The 12615-nt window shown below is 41.0% G+C and overlaps 1 protein-coding gene across 4 annotated transcripts in view; it reads left to right on the top strand.

Moving 5' to 3' along the window:
• The window catches only part of LOC108665515 (trafficking kinesin-binding protein milt), a 59798-nt gene extending 47597 nt beyond the window's left edge, over window positions 1-12201 (top strand). For 3 of the 4 annotated variants that reach the window (XM_047881965.1, XM_047881964.1, XM_047881963.1), the window contains exons 10-21: window positions 608-778; window positions 1416-1531; window positions 2573-2746; window positions 3079-3233; window positions 3575-3820; window positions 4470-4568; window positions 4926-4949; window positions 6214-6383; window positions 6817-6983; window positions 7742-7908; window positions 8203-8450; window positions 8646-12201. In XM_047881965.1, coding sequence (XP_047737921.1) covers window positions 608-778; window positions 1416-1531; window positions 2573-2746; window positions 3079-3233; window positions 3575-3820; window positions 4470-4568; window positions 4926-4949; window positions 6214-6383; window positions 6817-6983; window positions 7742-7908; window positions 8203-8450; window positions 8646-9142 — 2234 coding nt within the window. In that variant the 3' untranslated portion in view covers window positions 9143-12201. The remainder of the gene's footprint in view (window positions 1-607; window positions 779-1415; window positions 1532-2572; window positions 2747-3078; window positions 3234-3574; window positions 3821-4469; window positions 4569-4925; window positions 4950-6213; window positions 6384-6816; window positions 6984-7741; window positions 7909-8202; window positions 8451-8645) is intronic. The other variant, XM_018152271.2, reaches the window with a different exon arrangement.
• The last annotated feature ends 414 nt before the right edge of the window (window positions 12202-12615 follow it).

Genomic DNA, 12615 nt, shown 5'->3' with positions numbered 1-12615 from the left:
TTGGAGAGTCACGTGGGTGCTAGGGTGGGTAAATGGGTGTAGGCTTTGTCATTTAGGGTGGTTAAGTGGGTGTCTGCTTTGTCATTTAGAATGGTGGGTGTAGGCTTTTTCATTTAGGGTAGTTAAGTGGGGGTAGGCTTTGTCATTTAGGGTGGTTAAGTGGGTGTCGGCTTTCTCATTTAGGGTGGTGGGTGTCGGCTTTGTCATTTAGGGTGGTTAAGTGGGTGTCGGCTTTGTCATTTAGGGTGGTGGGTGTCGGCTTTGTCATTTAGGGTGGTTAAGTGGGTGTCGGCTTTGTCATTTAGGGTGGTTAAATCAAGGTTAAGTGGATGTCAAGGTTAAGTGGGTCTCGGCATATCTATACTCACCATAGAGAGTAGAGATAGCCATGAAGTCTTGTGACGCTCAGTTCATTTCTCGGTGTTCCAGGTTGCAATTCACCAGCGTGACCATAAGTGGTACCCCGAAAGAAACTTTCTATATGTTTTTCGTGGGAGATCCTAGGCACTGCTGAGATTGGTTTTGATTAGGACGAAACCAACGTCGTTAGCCCGTGTTATATTAGTTTATTTATCATATATTATTATTGTGATTGTTTGATGAGCAGCGACGCCGTCAACGGTGCGTCACGTGGGCGTGGAGCTGCTGCAGCAGAAGGTGCGTCGGCTGCAGGAGGACAACCTGCAGCTGCGAGACGAGGCGTCGCGTCTTGCAGGAGCGACCACTGAGTGCGAGGAGCGCGAGGACGACCTCATGAGGGACGTCATCAAGCAGCTCGGTCAGTTCACGGCCTATCAAATATTTATTATATCTTTTTCACTGTCTCTTCTTATATTATCAGTCTGCTTAAATCGCAAGTTCACAAGGAATTTACAAGCAAAGAAAAGAAAACGCCAAACAAATTCGCCATATCGATATTGAAAACGTTTCGGAGTCCAGCGCCATCATCAGTTCGACAATCTAAAAATGATTTTTTATGAAATTGAAATTTATTCATAATTATATAATAATTCAAAATTAGGACATTTTTTCTAAATGTCCTAATTTTGAATTATTATATAATTATGAATAAATTTCAATTTCATAAAAATCATTTTTAGATTGTCGAACTGATGATGGAGCTGGACTCCGAAACGTTTTCAATATCGATGTGGTGAATTTGCTTGGCGTTTTCTTTGCTTTTAAATTCCTTGTTTCACTGTCTGTTTTTGAACATTTTTTGAAAACGGCGTATGATGTGCATATTCCCAGGCTCGTGTTGGAATTTCTGCATTCAGCTTCTCAGACAGGATTCAAATGAGTGGTTTAGGTCCTTGGCTGAATTATTTGCACATAAATTTCGCCTCTTAACTACGGCTATAAGACAAAATGAATATTTGGTACTCACAATTGCGTGACCTGCCTGCTACTGCCAGACTCTGCCAACTCTCAAGTGCTGCAGCTCACCGTCGAGCTGCGCCAGAAGAACGAAGAGTCGCTCAAGCAACACGAGGAGGCGACGCTCCTGCTCGCCCAGATCGTCGATTTGCAGGTCTCAGCAATTCTAATAATTGCTATATTATTAATATTAATAATAGCAATTGACAGAAGACAAATTATAGAATCACCTGTTACTGTGGCTGTTAGTGCCCACCGATTATCAGCTTTCAATAAACCGTTATTCTTCCTTGAAGTTGAATTTTCTATCTTTATATTTCAAAATTTCCATTTTATAATTCTATTTTCTACGATAATTATCTCTAGAGATACCATGTTTTGCTAGAATAACTTCATACAATACGTCTAAATACTTACTGCATTATGATCATATTTACTCGGGTTTCATATTCGATGTTTGCCACGAGAAATTCTTGACATATCTTCGCCTCTCATTGGAGAAAAATGCGCTAACTTCATAATTAACTTAATCTTATTTGGAAATTAGTACTTGAAAATTGATCACTCAACTTATAAAAAAGCCATGATTCATTATTTTTTCTGATGACTTCTCTCGAGTGACATTTTTCTGCATTGTCTTTTAATTTATGATGCAGGGTAACATTCATTTCTGATTATTCGAACCTTGCGGTGAGACTATCCCAAAAGACCGTGTTTAATCCTGAGAAACATTCAACCTAGACTATTGTATAGATTTATTTTGTCAACGCAAGACTCCATAAAGAGAGTCTGTTTTACGAGCGTAGGCGAATCATTGAATGCTGAGTACCATTTAATTTTAGGTGCAGTTTTTATGATTCGAATTTAATGCGTATCATTCCGCGAATTGTGCTTGATGTGACCTGCGTATCAAAAACAAGATTCCTACTTTCAAAAGCAAGTCTTGCAGTCATTGGTGAATTCTGCTAGCAAACCTTTCACAGATTGACTGACGGAGTTGCAAACTCATCCCCTTTTTTTTGATTGATTATTATGTCCTTTGATAATGGATTATTATCGCTCTTTATTCCTGAGTAAATGGCGTTAAAATGCACGTATTATTTTTATTGATTATTGAGTAAAAGGCGTTAAAACGGACGTGTATTATTATTATGGATTTTTGAGTACATAGCGTTAAAATGGACGTGTGTTGCAGGCAAAGTTGAAGGAGAGTGGCGAGGAGAACCAGGAGCTGGCGTCGTTGGTGAGCATCAGTCGTGAGTGTCAGCAGGAACTCAGCGCTGAGATCGCTGAGCTCAAAGAGCGATACTCTGAAGTGCTCGACCTCCTTCACGACACTCAGGAGCAGCTCAGGAGGTACTCTAAGAAGGTGAGCTCTACTCCTTCATGTGAGGTCAACTCCCTCTTAGTGAGGTCTTTGAGACGCTCTTTGATCAAATGTGTGTGCCGAGTTAACAAGTTTCCTTTGTGATTTGACGCTTAACCGGTTTTGGTTTAGAGGTACATTTTTATTTAAAATTAAGAAATTTTTAAAGTCAATTGTTTCAATATGAATGGCATTAATATGTAATTTGTTGCTTGGTATAACTGAATATAATTGTACACATTTATGTGCCTCATCGCCCACTGTGCGATGCACACCATTTAACACACCAATTCATTAACACGCGAGTAAGTTGTAGTCTCCCCCTCCTCCTACAGAACATGGGCGTTGGTCCTAGTCGGGGCAGTCACCTGTACCATCCCTTAGGGGGAGGCTCCCCCTACCTCTCCTCCCTGGGGGGCGATAGCATCGCCAGCGAGCTCAGCTCCTTGAATGTCTCCCTGACGCCACCTCCACCGCAGTCCATGTTGGGGTTAGTTCATCTTTTTTTGAGCAACTCAAAATCTCAAGTGTTCTTCTTGATTAATTTTGTGCCTTATTTTCTTCTTTCGATTTGCTGTTTTGTCTTACTTCGTTATTTCGTTCAACCTTTAAGTAAAATCTCAAGCAACTGGCATCCAAAAGTCTCGGTCGAAATAACTAGGATGGGTCACAGTTATCCGCTAGGAAAATATCGTTAAGACTTCAAAAATCTTGCTTAAGTCTTGTATTCTTGTCCTAAATCATTTGTCCAAACCTCGAGAAAATGAAATAAAATGAAATGAATAAAAATCTCTTGTCCAAACCTCGAGCGTGTTCCTGTTGTGTGTGCAGTGCTTCCGGTTACACGTGCCGGGTTCTAGACACAGTCAAGATGACGGCTCGTCCATACTCTTCTTCAAGCTCTTCATCCCTGCACACTCCATCACACCGAGCCTACACCCCGGGCTACACTTCCTACACGCCCGGCTACAGTACCAGCCTCACCGCCGGCTACACATCCCACACCCCTGGAATGCCCAGCTACAACTCCAGCAGAAGCTGCTACACGCCCTCTGCCGGCTCCCTGTACAAGTCCGGGTAAGAACTCCACCCGGGAAAAGTTAAGAATCAACCTTCGTTTGTAATGCCCAACAATCACACGAACCGCAAACCATTCGTGATTACATTGTATTTCACTCTCCAGAAACATGAATTTATCATCAAGTTATTTCTCTTCTTATAGTTCACCGCAAGCAGCTGCCAGTCAACAGATATTTTGAATTTTGTTCTTGCAGACTGTCATGATGCAACAATCAAGAATTTAGTGTGATGTCTTAAATCTCTGCCAAATGTACATGTGTTTGCACCAAATTCAGCGAGAAAATACCATGAAAAAATGTGATAGGCATCAGCAATGTTTGTAAGCATTAATGGGTATTACTCGATTGTTCATGACCAATTACTTGATTGTTGATCGGAAATGATTTTTCAGTTTTACGAGTTGAATTAATTTTGCTGTTTCGAGCGCGGTTACGCGTTACGTATGTTGCGATAAGGTAGTATGTGCATTTTGCATTGCAATTATCTATTATTAATTATCTATCTGTTGTATACTAATTATCTAAATTGTTCAATCTTCAAGCCGGTTCGACACATCAACACTTGTACCGCGTATGTTACCTGATGTGTATTGACACTTAAACACTAGTGTGTGAAGGCTTTAAGTGATGGCTGTGTTGTGATGCAGGCCGTGGGACAGCGGAGTGTCGATGACTGCGTCAGGGCAGCCATCGCTGGACTCGGGCGCTGACTCTGACATGTGCACCGACACAGAGGATAACTACCCGTGAGTCGCTCAACCTCGTCACTAGCCGCAGTAACGAGACAAGACTAGGCTAATATTTCTTTATTAGGCTAGCCAACGCTTGTCAAACTGGGGCAGTACTATCAAAACTTGGCTAAGTACGCGTAGCGGCCGATTCCTCGTCTTTGATTGGTAGGTTTAGCTTGCATACCCATCACAGATTAGCTAACGGAGTTGCGAACTCGTCCCGTTTTTTGATAATCCGGCCAGTATTTATTGTTCATTGTGTCTGCTAATACCTAACTATTTAGATTTTTTTTGTGGAAGCAAGTAAAAAATAATTTAGCTGGCAAGTCTGTGTGTACACCTGAACTAACGGTTACCGTGTCTCCTGTCCAGCCGCGGGAAGAGCGGCGCTGGCAGGTGTGTTACTGATATTATTCCCGACTTCTTATTTGTCTATTATTGTTATCGATACAAATTTTCCCTCCTGATATGAGTCAGTTAATCTATGTTATTTAATTTAGTATTAAAGGGCCTCGAAACTAGCATCTTTGCAGCGACTGCTCATCCTTTATTCGTGAATGTGTTTGCTTGTGCTGCTTAACCGAGGACTCTTAATGTACATAGCCTTAATGTTGACTTACCTCATAAATATGTTATACCTTTGATGACATCTTGATGTTCTTTTCTTTTGTTTCCACTCTATTTTCCTATTAATTCATATATCTCGCATGTAAATTTTTGTCAATTTTCGTACTTATTTAATAATGCTGTTGTTGCCTGTTTTATTCGTTCTTTCCATCCACCAATGTATATAACATCAATTGGATATCATACTTTGTTTTGCTATTGTTTCATTGCTCTTAAAGATCAAACATAGTTTGCTCCGAATCTTACTGTGTGCTACCGCGTGAAGTCGGTTTGAATGAAAGCAATAATTAGCTGCCTTAAAGACCGCAAATACAAGAACTTGTACTAGACACATGTTCCTCAAATGTGTTAGCATCAATGTCGCAAAAAACCTAATCCTTAACACTCGACTGATTTCTTGAAACTAATTTGCTAGAACAAGGTTATTTGTTCGATTAAAATACGTGCAAATGTCTGTAAAGATTCATCATTGTATGAAGTGTTACGAGAACTTTTTTCTATGAAACTGCCGGTGTGTGCAGTGAGTCTCGTGGCATGCAAACCTTGCTATCAACTGTGAAAAGCGTCCCTCAAAACTTGCCCTATACCCTTATAATATATCCACTGTTTTTCCTTGTTAGTGTTGAGTTGCAGCATCTTCTAAATGTTACGGTCGTAAAATCAAACTCTTGAATATCTATGCACTGCATGCACAAGCAACACTGATTCTTCCTATATGCGATTAGTCCCGTCATTTGAAGAGGTCATGGTCATGTCACGCACTCACGTTATCTGATGAACTTCTCTATTTTCACTCAATTGAATCATTATGAAGATCGATTTCAGCTTAATTCAATGCTCAGTTCATTGTTTTGCCGAACTTAATTTATCGTTTCACTGAACCCGGAGTTGTAGGACTCGAACTACCTCCAAGCTCGTCTCATTTCCAACGTATTCTGTCTGCTTTTAAATGATGCATTTCACCGTTTATCACTTAATTTCTTGTTCGCAGCATTTCTCATTAACGATGTTCAATATCAACTCCATTCCACAGCGCCAGTCAGGTGGGCGTTCCAGGCTTCCCCGGCACCCCGGAGTTGAAGGCGATACTGAAACGCATCCCACCAGCGCATCCCACCGCCACCACCACAACAACCACCACCTCCTCCGCCGCCGCCGCCCTGCCCTACGGCTGCCGCACCCCTGACTACATCTTGGCTACAGGTCATTTGTCATGTGCTGTTATTGGGTTTTGTTCGCATTATCAATGAAGATTACGCCAATTTTGACTACATCCGAAGCGCATGGCTTCAGTCGTGTCTTAAGGTTTAAGTAGCTCTTTATGATCGTTAGCAGGAAAAATGAAGCGAATGAAATTAAATACTTAATTTTTTGGAATTAATACATTCCCTGAAGAATTTATACCGCATTAAACCTTGTTAACGCGTTTAGCGAGATAGTTAATGTTTGTTTGCTAGTTTGTTCTGTGCGAGAAAATTATGCCCCCAATCATTGCCATCTTTACCAGTAAAATAACTTGCATTCTTTTATCCAACCTTCGTTTCTATTAGATTCTATATTAAAGAATTGACCTAAATTTACTTGTGAATCGACGCGTGTCTCTTGAGTGGACTTTAATGAGGATTTAACAACACAGGCCCTGCATGGGGCAGCACCGAGCAGGGCAGTCGGGGCATGGGCGGCACCAAGCTTCAGATCATCAAACCCATGAAGGGAAGCCTGACGCTGCACCACTGGTCTCGTCTCGCTACTCCTGATCTCAGCGGCCTCATGCAGCCCCACAGTGATGGCATAGCTGTCAAGGTAACGGCCCTGCACAAGGGCAGTTTTTTGTGTGTATTAGAGCTAGGGAACTCATGTTGTATTAGAGCTAGGGAACTCTTGCATGTTTGTTTAGGGGTTGATCGCTTTCCCCTTGAACCGGTATACAGTAACGACGGGTAATATAGGTATCCTTAGAATAATGGCTAAGCAATCCATGCCTCGCTCGGGTGCTGTATTGAATTTTGCTGGCCTCTGCGTTGCTCTAACCTTCTTGACGAAATACTTCTTGATTATTCGATTCTCTTGCAATTTCTTTCTCTATTATTTTTGTTTATGTTTTTAAGTAAGAAACTTCCCTTTTCCACTTCCTAATATTTATTTCAGTGTTTATTTGCCTTCCTCAATTTATGATTTTACGTTTTTTCGAACTGTATTGTCTTCTCAAAACTTTTCTTTATGACTCAGCTTATGCTGATTTTATTGTATACTTGTCTTAAACATAAAGGACTTCGTTCCCCACTTTTATTTTGGCCCCGGATGTCAATAAGATGGTACACGGTGAAAACTGGGCCTATAATCTTAATATGAAGTAAGAATGACCTTTTCATTGAAGATTGAGCTTTTTATCTAGTACTGAGGTTGTATCAAATAGTAGAATTTAGATATAAATGATGAAATTCGAAACAAATAATGAGGTTTGAGTCTGTTCGTGAAAATTGTATGTCGTGACACTGGGTAATATTATTTATTATAATAATTAATATATATTATATTCATATGACCATGCATTGAATCAGAGCGCCCTCGGGACGCGGAGTGACTTGGAGTTGTTCTCCTTGTCTGACCTGGAGGAGGACGACGAGACGATCACTGAGCCTCGCAAGCAGTTCATGGAGACATCGGGCGTCTTCACCTTCACCAACAGCACCGTCCTGCATGTGGACGACGCCACGCACCCCAGCAGGTATGTCGTCCTGCATGTGGACGACACCACGCACTCCAGCAGGTATGTCGTCCTCCATGTGGACGACACCACGCACTCCAGCAGGTATGTCGTCCTGCACTGACAGTAACTCTTGTGTCATAGCCTTCAGTTGATAGCATTGACGGCAGTTAGTGTATGCGTAGAATGTTCAAATAAAGAAGTTACGTTACAGCATTTGAAAATAATAAAGCATTTAAAAATAATAAGCATTCAAAAATACTAAAGCATTTAAAAATACTAAAGCATTTATTAACAAGTAACATTTTCTTTCAGCGCTCTACCAGGCCTACAAGTGTCGTGCAGCGTCCCTAACACCTCGACCGCGCTACCTCCCTCCCTGCCAGCTTCCCGACGCGGCAGCACCGCCACGTTCTCCACCAACGTGGGCCTGGCGCGCGTACTGCACGAGCGCGGCGTCGCTGAGGCGCTCACTTGCGCCCCTCACCCCACCGCAACCCCTGCCAACAGCCCAGAGGGCAGCGGCGCTAGCACACCTGTCACCTCACACTTCACCTTACCCAGTAAGTTCAATTCTCTGGAATTGGCGATGTTGTCGTAATTCTAAATTATTTATCATAGCTGAGCATTGCCGATAGAGTTTTTCTTGTTTACAACTCTTCGTAGTTTCACTCTTTGAATCTGCTGATGCATTATTTCGTGAAAATTTTCCTATGCTTAGAAATATTTTCCTTTAACTGAGAGCTCTTCGTGATCAGGCCTGACGGAGCTGCGTGCCAGTCTGCTCGAGGGAGCATCAATGATCCGACGCACCCTCTACCCTTCACCGCCCAGATCTCCGGTGCTGCCGGGTGGTGGTTCCCTCCTGCACAAGGTGTCTGAGATAGCATTTGTTGCTACTCCTGTTGGGTCTCAACAAATCGGTGGGGTGATCGCGCCAAGACCCGTACCTCCGTCACCACTACTTCATCTCTCCAACTTGATACGAGCCGGTCACCCTCCACTCGGGCCGTCACTACCCTCGCCTGACTCGTTATCTCCAGGCGCCTACCGTCCTCCTATGCCCAGCAACGCTCCTCTGGGCGTGCCTGTGCCGCCTGGGCACTCGGACATTACCCAGCTACCTAAACCTGGAGCACCCAGACGCGACCTGGGCACTGTGCCCAGAAGAACAGCCGTACCCCTAGCAGCGTCTTCAGAAGCTATGGGGCAGTTAGGAGTTATGAAAGTGGGACGTAAGGGTGGTCTCCTATGAGCCTCCTCTGCCCAAATTTATTAGTTATTCTATTAGAAGCCTTGCGAGTAACGTCGCTTCTTACGCAACCCGGCAGTTTTTGTTGCCCTAGTCTTGGCCGACTTTTGTGAACAACTGATGAACTAATTTTCCATTATTCCTTGATGACGTTGTAGGTACTTTATCTTCGCGTAATTTCTGCATGACTTTTTTTACGATCAAATGGTCACACTTTAGCATTGTTTACATCTTGGTTTGCATAATTTGTAAAACTTGGTTTAAAGTTAGCCCATATTTTTCCAATATTTTCTATTATTTTTTTGTCTTGAATCCATGAATTTCCTGGTTCGCCCTACTAGAAATCAAACCCCACCCTCTTGCATTGAGCAATGTTTGGTCAGGAATCATCTACCAACGCATCTAGTTAATTGAGTGCACCCCCGATGCCGTCGTCGCATAAGACGACACTGCAGGTGTTGTTCATGCCGACGCGATCTAATTAATTTCACTTCAATTTCTTAGTATTAAATTGCCGTATTTAATTGATGCATTTTTATATTCGGTTGATTTTAGACTTTTTAAATTTCCGGACAAATTTTTCGCTTTAAGTTAAAAGGTCTTTAATTTTCATTTGTCTTCCTTCATTTAAACTTCGTTACATTCAACTTGAGCGCTCAACATCTGCGCACAATTTTTCACATCTTGAGTGGTGATCGAAGTCAATTGTTTGATTTGAGAGGTCATTGCCTAAACGTGATTGTGAGGTTGTAAGTTCGCATTTGTACTCATGAGAAAGCGATAAATACTTCATCATTGTCTCTGTTTTTCGGCAAATGAGTTGTCATGACCTCGAGCATGTGTAAATCGACTTATTATACGGTAATCATAGCTCATTTACATATTGTACATAGTTGATCTCGCGGTGCCACAAAATCTTTTCTAATACATTTTTTTACGTGTATCATCCAAAACATTTTTGTGTTTTGTCTTCGATTTCGTACATACGATTTATAATTGGCCGTATTTTTGGCTCAATGTTATTTTACTTTCCTTTATTGCAGATATTTCCTCATTTTATTTACGGGACGGGTGCTTTTTTCCACTAGTACAAAACTCGACCAAGCTGCATTTTTCTACGTTGCTATCCGTCTCATAAATGTGCATGCTGCTCGAAGATACCTTTGCTTTTCTTCTTTTCGTTTTAAATTAGTTTGCAAATCTCTTCGTCTAACCTTATTTTGTGTTTCATGCCATTGTCACATTATCAATATATTCGTTGTCTAACGCATCCCCTTGCTTGTGGGTGATGGTTAATTTCAGAAATTTTTAAAAATTGAGACAGTCCGCCTTGCTGGCGATGTCAATTTTTCACCTCCGGTGCGAAATATCGTGATAGCTAGCAAACCATCCTACTACTACTCCATCCTGAAGCGCTAGCAAACCATCCTACTACTACAACTACCCTAAAAAACTGAAAAAACTATGCGTAGATGATGCAAAGTTGATAGTTTACCTACCATCTAGTCGTAGGCCCGAAAAGTTGACCGAGAAGAAGCTGAGGTCCACGTGCTATGCTCGCTTCAGGCGAACACGTCAGCTACCTGGCTGAAGACTTCCTGTAATCGCCCGCATAGTTCGTTTTGCTGCAAAACAAACCAATGCATCCTATGATCCTATGCTACTCCATATCTTCCTCATTATAATTATCTTGACATTTAAATTGTTGTTTTCCGATAAATTCTTTCTTTACTTAGATGTTAACGGATTTTTCTTGTGCTAAATACTTCCATATTTTCCTCATGACACTGATACAAATCTAAATAACTTCCTATTCAATTGCATGTTTCTTCATTCTTTGAAGACGTGAAATCTCTGAAGGTGTCGTATGTTAGCTGGCATAGAAACTCGTGTTGCAGTTCCCTAATGAAATGTGGCCTATGTTGTACTTATACCGCTTGCATATCAGTTGAAGTATTGTTGCTTTCTAGGCTCGTGTCAAACCGTCAGCTGCTGTTCTAGTCATTGTATAATATTGTTATTAAGCTTTGTGTTGGGTGCAGCTCTTAGTTGTCAAGTGCTTCGCTCGCAAGGTTAGCCGTTTGGTTGCATGATTTTGTTCAGCGTTGATAAAGTTAGATGTCCTGGATACTTAACTCAGGATATTTTACTAAAGATAGTCTAGCATAAAACTGTAGTGAAACTTTGATGAACTCGCTCATTTTGAGTTTTGATACACGATGTTACTTTGCAATATTCATTTATTTGCTTACTCAAAAGGATTAAAAATCATATATTATGGGGTCAATGGACTCAAAATCAAGTAGATGCTCCTATTTTAAATGTGGTGAGCTTTATTGAACAAATTATATTTTGCAACCTAAGACGAAGCCAGTATTTTGTAAGAGATCTGAAGCGCCGCTTAGGTTCATTGCGACCACCATCACAATTCTACGTTGTTGCCAAATCTTTTAATTCGTCTCGATATATTTACCTAGTATAAAAAATCTTTAAGAACGGATTATTATAATTTTTACTTTGTATTTGATATTCCCTTTGTCATTTTCGAAAATAGTGACGTTATCCTTGTAATTAATTCAAGTTAAAGTCCATGGCTTGGAATCGAATCGAACGTCTGGCGTGCAGTCCGAGTAAAACTATTTCCTGAAAATATCGTTTTTTTTATGGTAGAATTTTACTTCATCTATAGAATCGCAACGAAGAACTTCTGACCATGTTCAGTGACTCGTGGGATTGCCATTCGTGTTATTAAAATAATTCTTTTCACTTGAATCGACATGCGATTCTGAAAGATTCGCTACTTGCTGCTTACTGAGTCACTCACGATGAATCAGGGTTTTTACATTACGATTTAAAGGGCTCGAGTGCGTTTAGTGGAAGTCGTGGAGAATTAGGAGGTATATTTAATGTTAACTGAGGAACGTTAGAAACAAATAGAAGCGTTATCGTCAACCGCAAGCCGTATATTCTCATGACCCGTATGTCTTCAGTTGGCCGCTTAAATGAAAGGGGTTTTACGAGTAGCAAATAATAAACTATCTTCAATAAACATTCAAATTACTCATTTTGTTTTTCTCTCGTCCTTGGTTGGAAGAAGACCTGCTCACTGTCATGCAGCCTGTGATGGGATGCGGTAAAATTTTTCCTTTACAGTCGTGTGTTGGAAACGAACCTTCGTTTCTAAATATTTATCTTATCTATCGAACCTTCGTTTTCTCATTTAATCATGGGACATATGGTTAGATTTGTCGTCGCAATCTTGCAAAAATATCATACCAGATTTTTAAATGGTTGTTCTGCCATTGTTTCTTGTATTAGTGTACCGGCTCTAGTCTACGTTACCTGCTATAAGGTGGAATTTTCGCTTATTTGAAATTGACAGGATATGTGTGATGAATTTAATTTTTAAATGTTTTTTCTTCTCTTTACTACATGTCGTATTGAATTATAGTACGTACCATCTTGCAACTTGCCCA

Source organism: Hyalella azteca, unplaced genomic scaffold (genome assembly GCF_000764305.2).
Source record: "Hyalella azteca isolate HAZT.00-mixed unplaced genomic scaffold, Hazt_2.0.2 contig9256, whole genome shotgun sequence".
NCBI lineage: Eukaryota > Metazoa > Arthropoda > Malacostraca > Amphipoda > Hyalellidae > Hyalella > Hyalella azteca.
This window is presented reverse-complemented; position numbering and strand designations above follow the sequence as displayed.